The following is a 23,145-nucleotide window of genomic DNA, read 5'->3' on the forward strand; positions in this document are numbered from 1 at the left end:
GGGCCGGGGCTGGGGCCGGGCCGGGCCGGGGCGGCCCTGGGGGGGCGCAGGGAGCGGGGCCTAGCGGCGGCCGGGCCGAAGTGCAGCGGGGACGGGGGTCGCTTGGGGCCCCCCTGGGGGCCTGGGTGCCTCCCCCCCCCCCCTCCGCCCCGGGTCTGGGCGCGCCGGCCCGCTCGGGCCCGGCCGGAGGCGTTGAGGGGCCGGCGTCACCCCGGCCCCTCTGCCCCCGCGGAGGCCTGACCCGCCGCCACCCCGGTCTGCCCGGCCCCGGGGGTGAGCCAGCCCCTGCCGGGGGGCTGGGGGGGCTCCGGACCCCCCGCGCTGACCCCAGGCTTCCCCGAGACCCGCGGCTCTGGCCGCGGGGTCAGGCACCTCCGGCCCTGGCCAGCCCGGTGCCGGCAGGTGCCGAGCAGCGTCCCGAGGAGAGGTGCTCTCCGGGGCTGGTTGTCGGTCTCCTCCACGCCTTCCGAGCATCCCCGGCTCCCGGATTTCGGACCAGCAGCCCTGTGCACGCATGGGGTAAGGAAGAGGACGCACCACTCCTGCCCCAAAGGCTGAACATGAGAGACAGATTATAACAAAGCATCACTTCGACCACAGATAGAAAGCAGCCGTCTCCGGTATCCAGTGCTACAGCATCTGACAGCTTGCAGCCATACCACATAACAGCTCAGGACGGGAAGTGATCTCCTCTTACACATTACAGGAGCCAATTTACACAGGGCAAACACTTCCCGTTTTGCAGAGACCAGAGCGAGACCGCGAACGGCAGCGGGTCAGGGCGCCCGCTTCCCTCGTAGCAATCCAAAGCCTTCCGGACACGCTGCGGGAGGAACACCGCACCTCCGGGCACCCGCAGCCGGCCTCCCGCAGCACCCTGCCGCGGCCAGCGTGACCGGCTCGGAAGCGCGTCTGTGGGTGCCGGACCCCGAGCACGTATTTGGGATGGTCCAAAACTCTCGCAGGACGGCCCTCCGTGCAGAGATTTTTCCCCACTCAGTCGTTTCATCCGTGTCTGGCAGCTAAGCAATCCTTAGCCTGGGTAAAAATCTGTAAGGCTTTGACAAGGAACACAGACATCAGTAAGAGGGAAAACATTAGAGGCAAACCTTCGGCTTTCAGTGCGTACACGTGCCACAACATTTGCCTTCCCAAAGTGAAACGCAGATCAGCTTCTCTTCTGTGACACCACGCCTCGCAGTGAGCTTTGTTGACTGCAGTCTCTTTTCCTAATCCGGGCTTGTTTGGGGGGAAACGGGTGATTTTATCAAATTTCTTTCCTGTCCTTTGATATGGGTCTTAGCTGCTAATGATGCTAGGAGGTAAAAAGAAATGGGAATAGAAATACACAACTATGAAGAATTAAAATAGTGAATTTAATTCAGCCAGTTCCAACTAAATTGGTAATTCTCTGAAAAACAAACCTTGCACAGAAAACACAGAACACAAATGTTTTTGTCTTGACAGCTGGTGAGAACAACTAAGTGAAAAGGTGGAGTATTTCTGCCTTCTCTGAAAAACCAAAGGTGCCATACATTCTGGAAATGCCCCTTGTTTTTTCACTAAATGGGTTGATTTTGGAGGTAGCTATTGGAAAGGCTTTGCAGGGAAAGCAGAGGTCTGAACCCTGATACAAGCAGGCGTTTCGGATGCCCAGTTGACATGTTTTACAAATGTCTGGTTTTCAAAAAGCGTTTATGCTTCCTTAAAGAAAAATTCAGGGCTTTTAAAAGTGGCTCAAATTAGCCCAGAAACCTGAAGAACCAAAAAAAATCTATTATTATTTTTAAAAAGTCATAAGCCCCGCTTTGCCAGCGGTCTTTACTTGGGCTTCAGGGAGAGGCACTGTACAGCGGAACGATGTGACGTTAACGCTCTCGCCAGCCCGTGATGAGGGAGCCGGCTGGAGAGCCTGGCTCAGTTTCTCTTAGCACTGAAATACTTTTTCCAAACCAATACCAAAAAAGGGTTTTTTCTAGGTCAAGACCTCAGTACTAAATTTTAACCAGGGGCTGACAGTCAAATCTGAACACAGCTGTAAAATGGATTCGCGGTGGAAGCTCAGGCATTCTTTTTCCAATTAGAAAACAGTCATTGAGCCTTGCGTGTTTAAAGGTGAAAGCTATTTTTGACATAAAAATTAGCACGTAGTTCCCCTGTCATCCTTCAGTTGCTGCTCTGGAAGCCGTGAGCGAATGATCCAAAGAGAAGCAAGAAGTATAAACACGCTGAATTAAACAAATAGGTAGAAGGGGATCAAGTTTTAAGTTTTGTTCTGCTGACAATTAGGAGAGGAAGAGATTTATTTTTACACTTACTGTTTATCCTAAAAAGCACCCGTAAAAAGGTCCACTTAAGCACTGAGGCAGACCTCAAAGGCATTCAAAAACTTGAAGTGCTTTTAATAGCTGCCTTTTGAAAAATACTGTTAAATCTATTTTTGAGCTGGATAAACTAAGCCACCAATGAAGCCAGGCAGGGGTTTTCAGAAGGACCCAGCAGCGAAAAACTGTAGTCCTCTTCTCAACAATTCGGCTCCCGTACGGGGACCCCCGAGATAAAAAAAACATCGGAGTACTGGATGCTTTTAAAAACCTGAGCGTTCTTTAAATCCTAATTTTCCTTCCTTCTTTCTTTGGTGGGAATCTAACCCTGACAGCCTTGAAAATCAACCGCAAGCAGTTTTCAAAATACGGCTCAGTGACTGTTTCTAAAATAAAAGTGAGCGAAGAGCGAGCAGAACTTGGAGGGCTTATCACCACCAGTAATGCCACCGACTAATCCCTCGGCAACCCCGGCCCCTTTATGTAACCTGGGATTGCCGCAGCTCAAACAGCTTATTGGGGGTTTGGCGTTTTTCTTTAAACCTCTCACGGACAAATGCAAACACATTAAATACTTTTTTTGTCTGCCACTCTAAAGAAAAAGTTATGGTAAGAGGGGAAAAACATCTTTTATTTGTGAACAATGGCAAATAAAATTTAACTCGTACGCCGAGAATAACACGTGTTTCTCTCTCTCATCCGTCATCTTGACTGGACAGAAATCTTCCCCGTTTACAGCACTCGGGTGTAACTCTCCAACGGTAAGACATAAAAGGCCGAATCCCAAATTTCTCCTCACCCCAAACACCCTCTGGAAGTGGAGGGGCATTCCAAATAAAGAAAAAAACGTGCCCAAGGTAAACCATTTATACAATTTCCCGGCAGCGTGGGCGGCTCTGCCATAATACTTACTTCCCCGTGGCCCACTTCCCCGCAGTGCCTCGCCAGCACGGAGCTGGGCACCCCGAGGCTCTCCTTGCCCGCAGGACGAGTTTTCGTGCCATTGATCTGCCTGTTCTGACTTCCCACAGCACAAATCCTTCCAAGGCGAAATTCAACTTTAAAACTTTTCAGTCGGTGCTAAGCCATTAACCTAATGCTGAATGCTTATGGAAACTTCAGAAGGAAAAAATAAAACCCCTATTGAACTACTTGCAATCGGAGCCCTGAATGGGCTCGATATAAAACCCACTCAAATCAACGGCGGCAATAGGCTTCCCTGGATGTTGGACTAGATCCAGCTTAAAAGTTTCCATGAAATAAACTAGGCTAAGCGCATCAGCTGCATAGAAACTAACTCGGTGTAACAGGAGCATCTGTTCTTCACGTCCACCATTTTCTTATAGTCTGAACTTCCCAGTGCTGCAGTGACACGAGCTGCCATACAAATCACTCATCGCTGTCGTGCAACTACACGTCGTCTCCCGACAGCAGCCGGCCTTATTGCCTCGTGAAAACTGCGGATGAACCAGCGATTATAAGGTAGCACGCGTGCCGTATAAACTACTTGACCAGGTAGCTTTCCGTTGTCAAAAAACAGCTTAATGTATTTCGTATGATGGCATTACAAAGTGAAATTAATGTCTGTATTGAGACAGCTGAGGAGCACACCTCGGAACCATTTATACACAGTACAAAGCAAATGTTTACCCAAGTACAAATGAAACAGGTTGACAATTAGCTAATGTAGCTTTGTGGACATAAACCAGGTACATTCGAGCAGAACCAACATAAAATAAAAAGGAAACAGCCCTTTTCCTATCCCATGCTAAGAGCACCATGGTTAGTGGTTTGGGAAGCCTCTGTCACGCTGAAAAATTTCCTTGCCGGTGTTTAATGTGTTTATTCTACTGCTACTCTGCTGGGATAAAAATAACATCAGCAGGGCACGCTAGCTGTACAAAGGACCCACTGTCCATGCTACAGTAACCGACAACATACAGTTGAGTCTCACACCTGTTTATTGTAAGTAATTCATAGATAACCACTTCTAGTACACATTTCCACATTGGCTTTTAATGCTTTCGGTTTTTTAAGCTCAGGGACACCCAAACTTCACCTAAGGGTCATCTCTGCAATTTACCCAGATCCAGAACGCTACGCCTCCTATGTAAAACTGGTGCAAGTTGGTATCATTGCCACGGGTAACGGAGATGGCTTGGAAACTACACGTCCCAACATGCAACGCCCCACCAGCGCGGGCTGCTCTATGCTACGGGAGGAAGGAGTTTTGCTGGGGTGCATTCGCCTCACATGCCTCGCTTCGGCCGTATCAGCCTAAGTCATGCAGCTGTCTGCACGCAATGCTCTACACAGTGCAAAAACGAAGACCTCTACACATCTGGAGTAAGAACAGTGGTAACAAAGTCATAGCTACATATTCTTCTCTACATTTTTGTTTATTGAGACAAACTAATTAAAAGGCACAAACATAGGGCATATGTTTACATGGACATTATAACAAACATATACATTAAAAGTGTAGGAATGTGTTTCCTTTCTGCTAAACAGAAAGTTCCTAAGCTTTTATATATACAAAAGTTGTACAATTTGATGTCCTAAAGTACAAAAGATCATTTATAAAATTATTTTACACTAAGCTCTATTTTTTTTTGTTTTTGTTTTACTATGTAGTCCAAGCCCCTAGAACAGTTTCACGTAATGATACAGATACCTGTCACCTGAGCCAGCAGCCTGGCAATCACTGCTTGTACTGACACGGCAGGGTAGAAACGGAAGCAGTCCATTTTGACTAGTCAGTCCTGCTAGCACTCTGTGAAAATGCGCACACGCTAATCTCCATAGCTTTCAACTTCATTAAGATAAAAACATCTCAACTGTAATTTTATTTTATTTTTTAATGTAGAGTCTTGGGTTTAGGGTGGTTTTTTTTTTTAAACAAAGTTTTAAAAATGTGAATATGTGACATGATAGTCTAAAAAGTATATCTGTTTCCCTAGATTTTGCTTTCTACTTTATGTACAGATAAACAGGTTAAGAAATAAAAAGCACATGTAGCTTAAACATGTGTGACCATTTGTGGAAAAGTTCTGGGCCGGATAGTTCCAACCATCACCCCAGAACTCCCACAAATTGATAGAAATGTGTTAACACAATAGAAGAATAATGTAAAAATGATGATGTTTGCAAATATTTACAAAGTTGAACAGATTTGCACAACACTTGATTAAGAAATAGGGGAGAAATTAAAAGACGCTCTCTGCTTGTCCTGGAGGGGCATCCTACCTAGTTAGTGGTTAGAATAAAAACTGTATACAATTTAATATAAGACAAAACTTCTAGTGAACAACTAACACGTCTGTCCCCTGCTGTAACACCAGCAGGCTCTGATTGGGAGGCAGAGGGCATAAAAATCATACCCAGTGCCTCCAGAATCTTCCAGCTTAAAGCAATATTTCTTAAGTTTCAAAGCACTCCTTTTGCTCCTAGATAAGAGTCCCATAGGGGTCTGACTGTTCAGAGACCATGTTTACATACATTTCGACTCCTCTTCTGTCAGCCACGGCTGTTTCTCACCAAACAATAACAGTTTTTTTTAAAAAAAATGTTGACTACAATGCTATATTCCCTTAGGGTAATATGTTGGGTAATATTTACATCTCCAAATATCAGGTCACAATCCCTATTATATGTTGAAGTTAGAATGATAAGTTATCATATGCTTTGCATATCAGAGCTGGTATCACCTTTCCCATAGGGAATGCTGCCTGAAATTATCATATTCCCAAAGGTAAAATGCATATTTTCTCCAAAATGCATTTTTTTTTAAATGACAACATTGTAATGCATTTACTCATAAAAAAAAACATCAACACAGACAAAGATTCTACACTAGCTCAGAAACAGTGGACTTAACAACTGGCAATTTAAAATTAGCCATCCACCCTGTTAAAGATACAGAGGGGTCTTTGCTAGTGTTTAGATTAAAATAATTTTCTAAGTTATAGTTTGGGGGATAAAACATAAAACTGTTTTTTAATGACCTTTTTTTTGTCTTTTTTTTTTTTTAACTCTGGCAAATAAGTATCTGCTCTAATTCAGCATCAGTCAGCTAAAAGGTAAAACTTACTTTAAATGAAGTGCTCCAGTGAAACTCAAGTTTGAACCATATGAGCCAAATCAACAGGGGAAGATACTACTATGGTCTCTGATGGTGCATGTTGCCCCAGTGTCTTAGTCTGAATTTATTATTAACTAAAACAAAACAAAAAAAAACAAAACAAAAAAAACAACAAAAAAAAACCCCAACCAAACAAAACCCAAAAAAGAACTGCTGGTAAGGATTCCATTTTAATCCTTTTTAATACTGTTTAGAAATTCTTTACCAGGGAGGAGACGTGGGCAAGGCCTGGGGCAGGAAAGGCATGCTCTCTACCGGTCTCATGGCTATATTTAACGGACCAGCTAACGTCATTGGTGTGGGGAGGTTCATGGGAGATGTTATAGTGACTGGATGCGCTATATTCACTGGAGCGGTTACTGGGGTAGGTAAATTGACTGGTGTGGTGAGCGTTAATGGAGATGTCATGGATAATGGACTTGTTATAGTTACAGGATGCCCTAGGTTCATCGGACTGGATATATTAACTGCACTTGATACATTTACTGGACTTCTCATGCTCATTGCAGCTGCCACTGTGACTGGGTTTGTGATAGTCCCAGAAGCCACAGAGGACGTTATATTGAATGGAGTAGTAAGAGTCACAGGCGTAGTAGCAGCAGTGGAGGTTTGGCACAAGTTAGCAGCTTCTAAAAATGAGACATAAAAAGACAAAAAGTTTTTAACACATAAAAAACCATGGACAAGATTTAAAAAAAAAACAAAACAAAAACAAAAACCAAACAAGAACAGGTACAAATTCTGGAATAATTTTCTTTAGGAATTATTAGTAAGTTAAAACTGTTAACATTCTATAGCCTACAAGAAATACAAACTCTCATGCAGTTCATTTCAATTCAGTATTTTTTTCCTGAGAAGTCAAGCGAGGTTGTCTTATAAAGAGGGTTTCGATGTTCATAAAAACAGTATTGTACAATCAAAAAAATCCTCCCAAGAGGAACATTATAAATAGAGGAGAGAGTGTACATACCGAATGGTACGTACTCTATAGCCTTCTCAAAGGTGAACTGACATTCTGTGAAGGTTTTAAAAAGTCATTATTAGGGACTGATAAGCAAAGCTCGTTTCAATATTTACCTGCTTATTTCAGTCTTAATTATTGCTACTAAATTGTTCCACTGATCACAGTACTTCTACTTAGCAATTTTCAAGGCTACCCAGTCAGTACATCTTTCAACCCCCATTATCTCCTCAGCTTTCACATAAGCTACAGCTCCACACCAAGTTGTTTTGTTCTGTGGGTTTTTGGGGTGGTTTGGTTTTTTTCTTTTTTTTTTTTTTTTTTTTTTACTTTGTTGTGCAGTAAGCAGGAATGAAGTGCCGAACAAGGAAGACCCAGGAGGCCAGTGCCCGGCCCTGCTGCCGGTGGGCTCTAGCAGGGCTGGGCACTGGGGGAGCGGGCACCGGCGGTCCGGGACGGCGGAGGGATCACTAGGCATCCATCAGCACCACCTGCCGGCTACCCATACTAGAAGGCTCCAAAAACAGAAGCGGGCCGGTGGACGCGGGTAAAGGGAAGGGATGACTGCTAGAGAAACCGACAAAAATATATTCTAGATCAACGTTACGGCACTTCTAAGTCGTGTCTTATTCCACATTTGTAGGGTAGGACACCAAGCTCAGTCTACACCCACGTTTCAGGAGGTAAGCCAGGAGCAAAGAGTCCACTCTTGCCACTCAGGCAATACAAAGGTACCAAGACAGAGTTAACTTTGAAAGCAACATTAGCCCCATTCAAGGGTTACTGTTGGTTCTTCAAAGTCCATATCTAGGAGGGGTGGAAAGGAAGGGAAAGAGTAAAAAAAAAAAAAAAAAAAAAAAAAGTGAAAATAAATCGTATTAGACTAAAAAAAATCCCATCTAGTGTTGTAAAGCCAACGCAACAGGTGGCACTAGCACAGGAGAACCAGCATGGAAAGAGTAGCACGTCGGCATGGCACTGACTGGTCTAGCTTCACCCTCCAAGCACAGTAATACGCAAAGACACACCCCACCCCATGCCCCTTCCCCAATTAAGTTAAGCTAATATCATCAATCCGACAACACTTCTACCCACCCACCTCCCTCACCCACCATTCTGTCCAAAGGCACTGTTTCTGCTAAAGCATATTCAATAATCTCAATAAGAAAGGAAGGGAAGAGGGAACAAGACATAGGAAGGAACAAGCAGGAAAAAAAATTCTCAGAGATTTTCTACGTCTGACACCCATTTCCTTTATCTATTTAGTGGCCTGATGATATTTAATGTTTCTGTTATCACTACATTTTAACATGAATAAGCTGTTTCTATACTGTCTGATCAGGGAATTCAATTCAACTGGAATAACAATCAAGGCGAAAGGAGCTAGCAGCCTAATACACAAACAAGACCTAGAAAAGAAAAAAAGGTTGAAGAAACTGAAAGGAAGTTTAGGAGAAAAGGAAAAAAATAAGGTGAGTCAAAAACATTTATTACTAAAAACAGCTAGTGAAAAACAGTTAAGTGGTCACTGAGAATTTCTTCTAAAACATGTAATCCACAAGAGTCACATGATAGGCATTACAAATCAAACTGTTGTGAAAAGAATAAGCTAGCAGTAACGGGAGACTTTAAACTACTATACTCCTAACGACACTAAATTGAAGCAATCTATTCTTTACAAAACTGACACACTGACCAACAATAGGAAGCTATTCAACTTCAATTACAGTAGCATAGGTATATGTAAGCTATGAGCTAGCGATAACGAATGGCACGATACTTATTAGTTAATTTCGTAATGAAAAAAACCAACAGAGACAGAAGAGTAAGTTATATGAGTTCTAGAAAACTTTATGCAAAGACAGTTACGTGATGATAAAGCGAATGGAATAAATTGAGAGAGAAAAGATGAAAGGGACACAGAAAGCACCCGCATGCAAACTGATTACGATGATGCAACGACAGAGGGTGTTGTGTGTGTGTGTATATATACATATATACATATATATATGCACACAAGTTAACAACTGGTAAATATGCATAAACACAGCTAAAAACCACATGCAAGTCAAAAAAAACACACTCTTGCCTTGGAGCAGACACAAACATCCCCTTTATAATTGATGACTGCTACATACACGTTCAAGCACAGAGACCAAAGGGAAGTAAGTAATAAGGAGTTCATTTACAACAGCGTAATTTTGGTCATGTTATCCTCCTGCTAGTTTTTAGCTATTACTTCTAACGTCAAGAATGAAATTTTCATCTTTTTCTGGCATCTTAAACTCCCTATATAACCGTAAACTCCAATATCTTATAAAACCAAGACCATAGGTATTGTTTTGTTTTACCTTTCTTCCTTGCTTTGACGGCCTCTTCCCATAACCTCAGGGTCTCTACCTGCTTTCCAGGCCAACTTGTTACATGTTGCTGCTGCTGTTGCTGCTGTTGTTGTTGTTGCTGTTGCTGTTGTTGCTGCTGCTGCTGCTGCTGTTGTTGTTGCTGCTGTTGTTGCTGCTGCTGCTGTTGCTGCTTCTGATTGCTGGTCTCTTCACTCATGCATGCTATGCCAATTAAGTAAGAACACAAATTCACCTTGAAAAGTTACTCTGTTTTCTGCTGAGATGACAAAGGCTTCTTCCATAAAGAGTGTGTGGAATCTCGCGGGATTCCAAGAGCAAAAATCACAGAAGTGTTTAAAAACATATAATTAATTCTGTGTTTTATAAAACTACTTTTCCAAGATCTAAAAAAACAAAATGTAAGTCAGGAACATCTGCTTTCACGGCCAAAATTGAAATTCCTTTCTGATTATTTTGTTTGTATTTTAGGAAAAATAAAATAAAAGACTACACCGAGTCTCTAGAATTCAAGCTGGTTAGCTGATTCCACTTTTTCTAAACCTCAGCTCCAGTTAAAAAAAAAAAAAAAAAAAAAAAAGCCTTTTTACTTTTTATTACAAGTATGACTTAAAATTTTCAGTTTACCTTTACATCACAGAACAGCATGTTACTACTCTCTGGCCACATTACAGCTCATCATTTCCACCTCTAACAACTGCAGTAAATGCCTCATGTGAACTGGCTTAGCACCACCAAACTGGCTTGGGAAGCCAGAGCTGTAACCCTATACCTTGAAAAACACTTCACATCCAAATTTTGTATTAAGCTCAACAATCAGGCATTTTAGACATTCCCGGTACCTTCAAATTATCCAGGAGTAACAGGAACTGAAAAGATGTTGTAAATTAATACTGTTTAAAAGGCTTTAAGGACAAAGTTTCCAAAGACATTCCTTACTTCTCTCTCTTGATTCCCCTGAAAACCCATATTATATCACTAACCACGTAGGTTAACTTCAGTTACAGGTATTTTAATAGGGAAGATTTGAAAGTCACATCTTCCGTTTGCTTACTGGGCACTCCCAGGTTCAGGCTTCAGCACTTCCACCTGAGTTTAAGACTAGAAGGAACTATTACAAACATCTCATTTGAACTCCTGCACACCACCAGTCAAATGCCATTAATGCCCAACACATATCAGGGCTGGATTTAAATGCTTTTCTTGTCAGCTACTGCCAGAGGGAGGAATCATTGAGCCCCAGGGTCAAAGCTCAGAGAAAGCAGAGAAATCTTTCTCCTAATTTTGATGAGCTTTAGATGAGGCTTCAAACCTGAAACCTGGCAGATGGTAGCAGTTCTTAAATATTCTGAAATCTCCAGAATTATCTGTTGGACTTTTAGGCCTGTACAGTTCAGGAAGTAGCGCTGGACTTAGAAGGTGAGAAAACTTGGGAACTCTTTTCTTCAAGAGATGGGTTATTCTCACAAACTGCAGGGCATTCCTAAGGGATAAGAGCACAGTCTAGCCGCAAACTACTTCCACGTATGCCAATTTCTTGAGCTGCAGAAGATCCTGTTATCAAGTATCTATTTTTAATAGGTGTGAATACCCAGACTGATGGGTATGTTTTTGCATTTTAACGTAATCAAAGGCAATTCCCTTTGCAAACACATTGTTATTAGAAATGTTTTTAAAATGTTCACCTACTTTTATTGATGCCTTGTTTACAGGTATTACAGTTGATACTTTGGCTCTGCCCGTGTGTCTTTAAGTGGCTGGTGATATATGCTGCACTCAGAAGTTTACCACAGATATTACACGATACCTTTCCTTCATGGCGCACCATGTGTGTCCGCAGTCTGTCTTTGGTGGCAAAGGCAGCAGTGCACGTCTATATGAAGGACAACAGTTACACTTGAAGTGCAGATAGCATCATTACAGTATGAATTACATGCCCACTGTAAGCCTATTTTACCGCGTAGGTGCAAGCAGCATCCTGAGGATACTGACAACCTTAAGTTTTACCTGTATTTATAGAGAAACCAAAATCAAACTACTAAACAGAGAGTGAAAATGGAAGTTGGCTTCTGAGACAATTAGGACAAAAATCATACTCTATACTACTTGAACTTTCTTAAAATAGCGAGTTGCCTTACCTACCAAAACAAGAGGTAGCTTATTAAAAAAACCCTAGAACAGGCAAAGTTGGTTTTTGATAACAATTTTACTGCACAAATCTGAACTTGGCATCTTAAGTCGCTCAATTACTTCTGTTCCCATCCAAATCAGAACAATGAAACGAAACCTTTTTCTTACGCTATTCTTTCTACACAAGACTTTTATTTAACATGATGAGTCACTAAAACACAGGCTGGAACAAGCATGGATATTCCAAGCAAAACAGTTAATTGTTCAAGGGCAGTCAAGTTATTTCTCTTATACTCAGTCATCAACTTACGACAACTTGCTTTCACCTTCCAGCAAAACAACAGATCCAGAATCAATTATTCCAATCCATTTTAAATGGATATACTGAGAAAAACATTTAATTTAAATATGCTGAGAAACACATTGCCCACATTACTCCAGTAATCAGCACTGAGCTGAGGACGCTGTCACGATCCCACTACTAAGTATACCGTAAAACAGTGCACCTATGTTGTTCTCCAAGAAAGCAAAAAGTCTGTAATCTTCCTAAAAAAGTAGCCACAGCATCCTTTTAAACTGCCTCTACATTTACATCAGAACTACAGTGCTGCTGGTATGTAGGCGGTATGTGACTTTATCCCTAAACTTGCTTTCCAAAGAAAAATCCAGGATCAAATACAGTTCTGGAAAGATTATTCACCTGAGATTCTAACGATACAGTAACATATTGTTCTTAATAAATCATTTTAGCCCTTACTTGGCATTTGAAGGGTCTCTCTGTTGAGTGAACATGTTTAACGTGACAGCTTAAATGATCAGGCCTGCAAAAAAAGAGAGGAACAGAAAAGAAAATGCGTACTGTTACAAATACATAGTAACGACACCTTGGCTAGCAGTGCTGAACACCGCGCTGATGACCCCTTGCAGCCCACATCCCTCTGGCACGGCAAGAATAAATACATTCCCCGTACCTACGCAGTGGCTTTCAGCTAGAGTAACACACAGTTACGCTGAGACCCAACCTGCAGTTTAAAACTTAACCGTGTTCTTCTTAGACACCTGAAAATGGTACGTTTGGTCGTACCTTGCGTAAAGGTGACAGATCAACAGCTCTAAAGGTTGAAGTTTTCTCTGTTGCAAGCACAGATATAAATACAGCCAGCAGCAATGCAAGCTCCCCCACAATGCTCTGTCAGTACGCCTCAACCTTGCTACGAGACAAGGAGACAGTTTGCCTGCCGTGCCCCATTCGGTCATTGACCTTTGCAAAGGCTGGTAAAGGGGCTCCGTGGTCACCACCAGTGACACAGACACGTGTCCTACGGGACCTGGATGAGGTCACGAAATCATTTCAAAACATTCTCATAAAAGAGCGACCACGTTTGGCCACTGCCAATCTCGCTCAGATCGAGACCCACGCCCTAGAGGTAAACAAGGCTCTTTATCCCCTCACCAATCTTCTAAGATGTCTGGTTCTCCTAGCCCCTCGCTATGATAGCTTAACCCTTCTTGGTTATGAAAAGCCAATACTTGAGCTCGCCTGGGATTTTCTACATGGTACCTCGAGAAGCCTTTTCCACAAACACCACAGGTGTATGGTTTCGTGATGCCACCTTCGTGAGACCTCACGTGGTAGGTCATGCGATCCTTTCTCTTGAAGCGCTGATTGCAAATTGGACATTCAAAGGGTTTTTCGTCTGAGTGGGACAGCTTGTGCCTGTTGAGGTGGTAGACATCCCTGAAGGCCTTTCCGCACATCTCACAAGCGTGGTTCTTCTTAACGGGCTTGCTGGGCTTCTTCACCGTCTGAGTCACTGCCATAGCCGTTGCGCCGGCACTACTGCTGGGGTTGGTGGCAGAGGAAGACGTAGTGACTGTGGACAGGATGCCTGCGATAGTCGAAACCAATGAACTTCGGCTGTTGTCACCAGCGATGGTCGAGATAAGGGGCACCATTGTGGTGGGAGTTTTCTTTGGCCGTGACACTAACTTTATCCCTGTGTGGCAGGACTCATGACGCCTCAAATGGTAGCTGTCCCTGAAAGCTTTGCTGCAGTAAGTGCACACAAAGGAGGTTTTAGGTTTTTCCTTTTTAATCCCAACAATAGCATCCTTTAACGTTTCTGGTGCAGGCTGAGGTTTCTGCGTTATTGGTAAGGGCAGAATCGGCTTCTGATCGGGTGGCTCAACAGCAGAGCTCAGGAGAGGCAACAAACTGTTCTGTGCTGCCTGCTGTTGGTGATGTGAGGCTTCGTGTGCCTAAAACCAAACATTCACACTTAAATTCTATTGATGGGTGCTCACTCTGACAGGGTGAGAACATTTACAAACTACAGGAAAGCACATTCTAGACCAAAAGCCATAGAAGTAACAACTGGGAAAGGTTACATAATTTTGGTTTTGGACAGGATAAACCGCTCACGCTTTAAATACATTCGCTGTGCAGATTCTGTGGTAAGTGTAGGATGGCACACATCATAACAATCAAATAATTATTACGTTTCCGGAGGGCAACATTTCTTATGGAAAACAACTAGGTGCTTGTCAGATCTCTTACTAACACAGCGTTTGATCTTTACATAACAGATAACTTGTTTTGCTACCGATCATATCAGATGCCACCTTGGGACTATCCTTGGAGCATATGAATGTACTGATGGGAGTTGCAAAATAATGCCCCACCTTTAAGCCGAGCTCAGTGCACATTGAGAATTACACTGCAGCCACAGAGAACCAGGATGCAATAAGGTGTCTTATTTAAAGAACCAGTGTCTTAGCGCTGAAACCAAAGCAACTCAAATCAAGAGCTGTCTACAGCCACGTTTCTATATTTAGCAGGTTCCCGCCACATTTATACACTGACCACTGTGCTCTTTGCGTCTGGAAATCAACAAGAATAGCGACATGTTCCTTTTCTCTTCGTCAGCAGCTACTTTGTGATAGGAAGAGAAGCTAATCGATAAGCACTGGTAGACATCTAGAGATGCTGGAGAACACAGTTGGGGGGAGGTTGGTTGAAAAAAAAGACCTGAAAGCTGTTTCAAAACAGCCAATACCAACTGACTCCACATTACAGAATCAGTGGGAGAAGCTAAAGGGAAGAGACAGAGGGGGGAACCCCCCCACGAGCGTGCCGCAGCAAGCACCGCTCAGCTGAGCCGCAGCCTGCGCTGCTACGGGCTGTTCTACACCATGCTTGTATTAGGTGCTGTTTATTCTAAGGCAGAAAACACTGTTATTAAAACTCATCCAGTCAGACTGGGACAAAACCCTAGCAGAAACAATTTTAAAGTGGTTTAGAAACCACACAGACCAATTCAGCCTAATGGAGCATTAAAATAAATCACTCTAGCACCTTAAGCCAGTTTAAGCGCATCTGTATTCAAGATGTGCCTCAGTCTCATCAGACCAGTTTTAAATCAGTCTCGTTATTAACGCAGCGTGCCAGGTCTGAAGCAGAGTTTGGGGAAACTTGCATTCCCATCAGATCAGTACTGCAGCCTTCCAGGACTTCTCCCCTACGGTTTCCTTCACAAAATAACACGTACTTCACTTCACGACTCGAGGCTGTTAGAGCTGAATAAGACCCTGTGCTGGCTTGCAACCCCCAACTTGCCTACTTTTACGCTGGTTGAGGATGGACAGCTTTATGAAATGCACTCAGGCCAACGCTCTTCCTACGTGAATCCGTTTCATCGCGTCCTTTGGAGAAGTCAGTATTTCTAGAAGCTCACTTTGGGACTTTTTCTTAGTTGCATCCAAGCTCAGCCGCTTTGCCTCTCCCGATCGCAGCAGTGACTACAGCCACCTCGGTGCAACTCTCCCTCGGCTGCGGGGGGGCTCCCGCCTCCTCCTGCCACCGCATCAGCCCTGCATCACTTTAGCCACTCATTCTTCAGGAGCGCGATGCCGGTGATCTTTGGATAAAAGCCACCGGTGGATACAAACCCTAACCCACGTGGGTATGAATATGTGCTCCCTAACACTCCAAGCCTATCTGACAGGAAAAGGGTTCACGGGAGAAAGCCCGGATTCGATATGATAACGGGAGACAAAACTTGTGGGAATCGTTAGGAGCCAGGCCAGCCTGTCCGTTTTTATCTGCATTTTACGTCCCATCTGTGCCAAAGCCTGGGATGCAACAGGTAAGCTGAACATTACCACACCGCGCCTGGCCACAGCAGCCACCTCAAACAACAGCCTAAGGGGCTGGTTTGCAGAAGCGATTGCTGAAGAGTCGAAGGCAGAACTCTCCTGGAGGCTACGCTGCTAAATCAGGGCACAGCACAAGCTCCAGCCGCTCCGTTAAACTTTTGCCTGACTTCAGTGACAACTGTGGATTTTCAACCATTTATTTTCTGTGTTTTTAAAAAGCGACTGAGACATCTACATTGCATAAAAAGAATAGAGTATGTACAATACACATTGAAAGTACAGTATTAAGCAAGTTGTGTACTTAAATACAATTTTAATTTTAAAAAATTCTGCAATGTTTTACAGCCAACTTTAAATAAGCATTAAACAATGTTGTTAAACTGCATCAGAAGACACTTAAGAGCACCTAAGGATAGCTCCAGAGATACAGTTTCAAAGGCAGAGCTAGCAGATCGGATAATAGAGAGCCCAAATCCTTTGGACAAGGTTCAAACTTATGCAGTTTATGGATATTTTTGAGCCTTAAAGAATCGTCAGCACTTCGAGGTAATGATGCACTTATTCCTACGGAACCGACAGAGATGGTGGACATAAAACAATGTATATTCATAAGGCTACGGGCTATGAAGCCACTGCTTATGTAAGTCTGCTTATCTTGGTTCCCAGATAGCCAGTGTTATTAGCAGCGCTGTCTTTCTAACAACCCCTCTTTGCAACAAGCAGTATTCCTCAGTTTCCAAGGGCTGCCTGCATTAAAGCCTTTTAAAAAAGGATCAGGCAGTATTTTTTTTTAACTCTCTGCTCGAGAAGGGAAGACAGCACCTGCTGCACGCCTCTCGCAAGTCATTTTTATTCAGGCACAGACGACGGTTTTACTTGACCTAGCATTAATGTCAAGTCAACATTTTTGCGATATTTTGATCGCCGGGGACAGGCTCTCGTGCAAAATACCCTCGTTCTATCACTAATTTTTTATTTCCTGGGGGGCAGTAAACAAAAAACCCCTGTAATTCGTGACCCAGAGTGGTAGGAGGTGGCATTGTGAACTTCCAATGCCAGAGGCTAAAATATTTTTGCGCTCCAGCCTTAATGCGAGAGCAACAAATTAGCATGAGTCATATCTTGAACACTCTGTTTGATGGATGATTCCTCCTCACATTAACAGATACAACTTTCACTTTCCGAGCAGATACTAAAAGTGGTTTTCAAAATATGCATTTCAGGGACTAATAATATCCAACCAAGAGCTGCTTATTCAGTCTCACAATTGTTTCTTTAAAAAGATACAATTCATCAAAATGCCACCTAAACACAATCAAACAACTTTATTTGGAAAGAGCAATTTACAGTCACATATCCCATCGCTAGCAAGACTAAAATTAAGACATTGCAACCTCCTCTAGAAACATTTTGCTAAAAATTACAACTTTACACACCGCGTATTAAACTGTCCCTTAGAAATCCTGTCACAGCTGAAACACACGCTTGGTAAACCCCCCCCCACAAAGAATGAGCACGTATATTCAGTCGCTCGCATTTGTTCTTTAACGGATAGCGGGGAGGGGGGCCGGGAGGGGCTTTTAAATCCACTTTTTGTTACTAGTTTTAACTGATCAGTTGGATCTCGGCTGACATGCTGTTGGTGAAAATGGGAAGAAGAAAAACTAAAGTCACATCAGGAGTATCTTAACAGTGCTTTCTGCTGGGTGCATCAGGATGCTCGCACCCTAAATCGTTGGTTTTAACAAAATGACTCAAGAAACAATATTCAGCATTTATTATGAGGTCTTAAAGCTTTATTATTTGGCGGGGGGGGGGGGGGGGGGGGGGATCAGAGGAAAATCTCCACGTCACAGCTTTATGAAGATGCTTCCAAGTCGCACATAGCTACGTACGTTAGAAGAGTGAACTGCTGACTCCTTAATTAAAAGCAGCAAAGCTTACTCCTAAATCAAAGTGTGACATAACTATTTCAAAAGACAGTACCCTCCAAAGAAAATAAAGACGAGCAGCAAGAAGCTGGACACGTACTTGAAAGTATTACTTGGCATTTCTTAGAGAGGTTGCTGCAATACCATATTGCCAGCCTACAAATAATTTCCCCTGGAAAACGCTCAGCTGTGAGCCTGGGAGGCAGAAAGGCAATAAACCAGCCCCAACTCGGAGGGAGACGGCCCTAAACTAAGGAGATTAACTTCTTAGCGTGAAGTTTCCTATGTGCGAATCACAACTGCCCACTAGAGTGAGAAATAATTCGCAAGACCTCAGCCAAACTCCATGGCATCACCCGCATTCATCACGAAAAGGTGGAAAACCCAGCGCCCAGCTCCCGGTACCGGCTCCCCGGCACATTCCCGGCGTGTTTTCGGAGGCAGAGCACCCGAGCGAGTGACTCAGCCCTCGGTACTTGCAAGGGAATAATTTTTCCTTTCTAAAGGAATGGTGCTCGCTCTTGGCGGATTTATTCATTCAACTCAGGTTTTCAAACTCGTGTCACGGGTTGGGTTTGGGTTTAATTCCAAGGAGGACAGTGAGGAAGCGAGGGACCGCCGCTGGGAATGTGCACGGAGGATTATTTTACCTTGAGAAAGGTGATGTGTGGGGCTTTTTTTTTTTTTTTTTCCCCTGCTGCTGCAATTACACATTTTATGTTTTCAAGCCCAAAAAGAGCAGGACGCATCAGAAAACAATCCGGCGTGAAAGAGCCCGGCTCACAAAAGCCAGGGGAGGGTTGTTGGTTTTTTTTTTTTTGAAAAATTTTTTTTTTTGGTACACTGGATTTTCTTCGGAATTACATAAACAGCGGTGTTTTTAAGTCAGTCTTTCGCAGACAGAAGGGGGGAAAATTGTGACTCAGTTGGCAAAGGGAGGGGTTGCACGCTCCACCGTCCCTATTCCTCCCTGTTACCGTTAGCATTTCGCCAGTTTTTACAGAAATCCGGCCCGCTCGCGTCCTATTTTAAAAGAAAACAAGCTCCCTCGTCACCCGGCCCCTGAGTCAGGCTGTTTAAAGAGGGATTAATTTATTCTCCCAGACACGGTGTTTGTTCCATCGGGGTTTTGTTAGAGCCCGGTGGAAGGCTGGGTTTGTTTTGTTGGGTTTTTTGGTTGTTTTTTTTTTTTTTCTTTTTGGCGGGGGGAGAGAAAAAACAAAAAACAGAAAAAAAAAAAGAAGCTATTTCGGGTTTTTTTTGGGGGGACAGAGAAAAATAAAAAAAAATTTAAAATATAAACATCGCCCTGTTTTTTTAAAAAAATCAAAGGAAAAACATTCCGGGGCGGCGGCGGAGCGCCGTGCGCGATCCGCTCGGGGGAGGCGGGCGGGGAGAAAGTGCAGGAGGGAAAGGAGGGAAAGAGCTGCCGGCGGCGCGGGGCCGGGTCAGCCGCTGCCCGGGCGGGCCGGGCCGGGTCGGGCCGCGCCGCCGCCGCGGGCCGGGCCGGGGGAGGCGGGCGGGAGGCCGGGCGGCGGCGCTGACTGACAGCCCCGGCCTAGCGGGGAGCCCGGCGGGCGGCCGCCCGCCCGCGGCCGCTGAGGGGAGGGGGGGCGCGGGCAGCGCCGGCCGCCGCGGGGCCTCACCTGAAAGAGGAACGCGGTCCAGTTGGCCTCCATGGCGGGGGCGTCCCGGCCCTCGGCGGGCGGCGGCGGCGGCTCCGGCGGCGCGGTCCCCCCCTCCCTCCCCCGGGCCCCAGCTACATGGAGCCGACAACAAAGCGGCGGCGGCGGCGGCGGCGGCTCAACATGGCAGCGCCGAGCGGCCGCTTCCGCTAACCTCCGGGCTGCACCACTGCGGCCCAGAGGGGGGAGGCGGCGGCGCGGCGGCCCGGCGGGGCGGCGCGGGCCCGGGCCGCCGCGGCGCCGCCCCCGCCGCTCCCCTCGCCGCGGGGCGGGCGGCGGGCCCAGGGCGGCGCGGCGGGGCGGCGGGGCGGGCGGCGGGGCCGGGGCGGCGCGGCGGGCCGGCCGCCCCCCCCGCGGGGCTGGCAATGGGCCGGTCCCGGGCTGGGGAAGCCGAGGCGAGCTGTGGCGAGAGAAGATGGAGGAGCGGGCGAGGTGTCCAGGGCCGCCGCCGCCGCCGCCTCGCCGCGCCCCGGCCCGGCCCGCGGGGGCCGCCCGCGCCGCCCGCCCTTCCCTTCTCCCCTCCCCGCCCGCCCGCCGCCCCCGCCCGCCGCGCGGGGAGGGAGCCGCGGGGGCGGCGGCGGCGGGGGGCGGCTTCGCCCGCGGGTGCGGGCCGGCGGCGGGCGGAGGCCCCGCACGTGCCGCCCCGCCCGCCGGCGGCAGCGCCGGGACCCGCGGGGGCTGCCGGAGGGGGGGGGGGGGGGGGGCGGGGGGAGAAGGGGCCGCCCCGGGGGTCGCCCGGCGCCGCGCCGGCCTCGGCCCACCCGGGATCGGCCTCGGCCCACCCGGGGGGGGGGGGTCCTCGGCCCACCCGGGCTGCCGCGGCCCGAGCGGCCCCCGCCACCTGCACCGGGCGCCGTGAGGCCGTTGCCGGGCTGGCCCGGGCCTCGCACCCGGCCGGGCTGCGGGCCGGAGCTCCGGGGGTGCGAAGGCCTTCGTCAGCACGCCGTGGGGCACCGCCAGCCCCGGGCGCGCCCGCCAGCCTCCCCGTGGGCAGGGACGTGCTCCCCCCCCCGGGCCGCGCAGCCCCGCTGCCGCCGCTCGCGTGGCCTCTGGCCTGGCCTCCGCCGTCCTGGGGACCCCGGGGCTTCCACGGCCCCCCTTCCCCGGCACGCTTTCCTACACACGTCAAAGTAGCAAAATGACCGGGTTTGCTCCTATCTAAGGCATCTCCAGCGCAGCACCTGAATGCAAATCAAAGCCACAAGCAATTAAGTATATACTTACCGTTAATTACGTGTTTACACACATCAAGCACATCCTTGACGGGCGGCAGGATGGGGCCCTGAGCTCCCCGCGCGGGGCGGGCTCCTCCTGCCTCCCCGGTGCTCTGGGGGGACGGGGAAGGACGCGGGGGCAGAGGGCGGGCGCGGGGGGCATCTGCACCGCCGCCTCGGTGGCATCTGCGAGGGGCGTCTGGCATTTCTTCGGCAAACGCAGGAAAAACAGGAGTGTGGCGGGTGAAACCGCAAGAGGATGGATGTTTTAAAACCAGACCTCGGCTCATAGGCAAGGGCCGTCTTCCCAGAACTGGGGGAGAAGAGAACGGCCTTACAAGACTTTATTTTTTTTTTCCCCCAGCTCCGAACGATCCTCTTTGCTCAGGCCCAGATCCACGCTGAGCCGCCCTGCGCGTCTGAGGCCTCGGCCGCTGCGGCACCCGCTTCACCAAAACCAGCCGGCGGGCTGGGCACGTGAAGAAACACAGCTGCGTCGCTGCTGGCTTCTGCGCAGCTTGACCTCAGTAAGCCGGGCTAAATATGGCTCACGTCGGTGAAGTTGCCCATACTACTTCCTCCCTTATGGGAGAGCCAGGTGGTTTTTCTTGTCTCCTGTTACAGATAACGCAAAGGACGGTTCCGAAGCCCCAGCTCTGCGTAACACCGGGGGCCGAGCGGCCGTTGGCAAAGGACTCGTCAGGGGTCCCAGCCCGCCGGCTCGGCCGTCGCTTTGTGCAATCTTGGGCGAGTCACCTGGCTCCTGCGGCGCTGGTCCTCGGCCCTCCCCGAGCGTTTCTTCACTTTCCAAGAGTGTTGCAAAACAGTAGCTGTTCTGTTCAGAGTGACGCTCGCGGTTGTTTCACACCTCTCAGGCTATCTGCTAGCTCTTTTCCTTGAAACCCCAGCACCGGAGCTGAGTGATTACGTCAAAATATGTTTGCATTAAAAAAAAAAAAAAAAAAGGTTTCTTAGCCTTGTGACCCCAGAGGAAAGTTTGCGGATATGTGCCCAGGGGGCTCGGCTGCCTGGAGCGGCCCAACCTGCTCGGGGCACCTGCGGCTCTGAGAGTCCGTCTGCCTCGGGGAACTTGGAGCCCGCTCGGTTTTGTCCACCCGTGATTGCACCACAGTAGACCTCTGTGCTGATGCATCCGGTGGGCAGCGCTGGAAACGTGCAAAATAATACCACCCTTGCTCTGCAGAAGCTCTGAATTAAGAAAAACAAACCAAAAAAAGGAGTCAAAGGGGTTTGCTAGTGCACTTGCAACACGTGCTCTTAGCCCTGCTGGGATCGCACCGGCCCAGCTTGCCCGTGGACCGTTTGTTCTGCTCAGCAGAGATGCTCTTCCCAGCCGCGGCGCAGGGGCGGCCGCAGCGTTGCCCCCCTCCACCCCGCGTGCCACCGCCGGAGGGTTTTCCTCTCCTGCCCTTTATTCCCTCCCCGGCACTGCCACCGGCAGAGCAGGGGCTGCAGGAGAGCCGAGAGAGGAAACCTGCGTTTGTAGGGAGGGGGACACCGCTGCCGCTCCTGGTTATTTTTCTCCCGGTCGGTCAGTTATTTTTGTTAACGCTTATTAATGAAGACTTGGGAGAGCTCTCTTTGTTAAGGGCTCACGCTCACTTCAATTAAAGGCTAAGAAAACTACCCAAGCGTATCACTGAGTCATCGAAGAAATCCTGATGAGCACGTAGGAGGCTAAACTCCACGTTCTTGTTGTTACAACTAAAGAACCAAGAGGGGATACAGGAACAAAACCTACAAGATTCAAAGCCTTCTTACTAAGTCGGAGGAGAGGGAAACAGAGCTGGAGCCCACTTTCCTGTCAACAGCGTCCGGCTGAGCCCTCCCAGCCCCTCTCGCACAGCCGACGCATCCCGCAACAGGGCAGCGATCGCCGAGAGAAAAGCTGCGTTGGGAGCAGGGCGAGCCAAGGCGCTGCAGATAATCCCCGGGGGGAGAAAGAGCTCACAGGAGCTGTAGTTATAAAGGGCAAGTCTATGCCAAAGCCGACGAACTTTCCTTTACCCAGAATTATAACTGGAAATATAAAAAGCCACAGTGTTTGAAAACACATATTTACATTATATATGCCCCAAAGCAGAATAAACAAAGGTTAGATTTGTAAACTCTCCATCTTAATTAAAGCAGCACTGCTTTGGACAAACCCGCGTAACAGGTGGCTTGAAGTGTTGTGTTCTTTAATTTATACCTTCCAGCTCCCTTAGTCATTGAGCTGGGACA

The 23,145-nt window shown here is 47.2% G+C and overlaps 1 protein-coding gene and 1 long non-coding RNA gene across 5 annotated transcripts; one reads left to right on the forward strand and one right to left on the reverse strand.

Moving 5' to 3' along the window:
- Positions 1-2,935: 2,935 nt before the first annotated feature.
- Positions 2,936-19,892, reverse strand: VEZF1 (vascular endothelial zinc finger 1). 4 transcript variants are annotated; one of them, XM_075517685.1, is made up of 7 exons: positions 19,649-19,891; positions 13,370-14,175; positions 12,674-12,737; positions 11,476-11,659; positions 9,778-9,990; positions 7,436-7,480; positions 2,936-7,094 (listed from the first exon to the last, which is right to left on the reverse strand). In XM_075517685.1, the coding sequence occupies exons 1-7, from the start codon at positions 19,679-19,681 to the stop codon at positions 6,667-6,669; spliced, it is 1,773 nt and encodes a 590-aa protein (XP_075373800.1). In that variant the 5' UTR covers positions 19,682-19,891; the 3' UTR covers positions 2,936-6,666. The 4 variants fall into 4 exon arrangements, with proteins under 4 accessions (XP_075373800.1, XP_075373802.1, XP_075373801.1 ...); XM_075517687.1 differs by having other exon boundaries at positions 13,478-14,175; positions 19,649-19,885; XM_075517686.1 differs by lacking the exon at positions 7,436-7,480 and having other exon boundaries at positions 19,649-19,892.
- Positions 19,893-20,490: 598 nt separating this feature from the next.
- Positions 20,491-23,077, forward strand: LOC142417457 (uncharacterized). The gene is made up of 2 exons (XR_012778016.1): positions 20,491-20,899; positions 21,266-23,077. It is a non-coding gene; the product is annotated as an uncharacterized LOC142417457 (long non-coding RNA).
- The last annotated feature ends 68 nt before the right edge of the window (positions 23,078-23,145 follow it).

The sequence above is a fragment of the Mycteria americana genome, chromosome 15, assembly GCF_035582795.1.
Source record: "Mycteria americana isolate JAX WOST 10 ecotype Jacksonville Zoo and Gardens chromosome 15, USCA_MyAme_1.0, whole genome shotgun sequence".
Taxonomy (NCBI): Eukaryota; Metazoa; Chordata; class Aves; order Ciconiiformes; family Ciconiidae; genus Mycteria; species Mycteria americana.

Coding starts and splice junctions, on each gene's coding strand:
- VEZF1 (XM_075517685.1), bottom strand. CDS start 19,681: ATGGAGGCCAACTGGACCGCGTTCCTCTTTCAG. Junction 12,738..13,369: donor CCAGACATCTTAGAAGATTG/GTGAGGGGATAA, acceptor CTTTTTTTGCAG/GCCTGATCATTTAAGCTGTC. Junction 7,481..9,777: donor CGTCAAAGCAAGGAAGAAAG/GTAAAACAAAAC, acceptor AAACCTTCACAG/AATGTCAGTTCACCTTTGAG.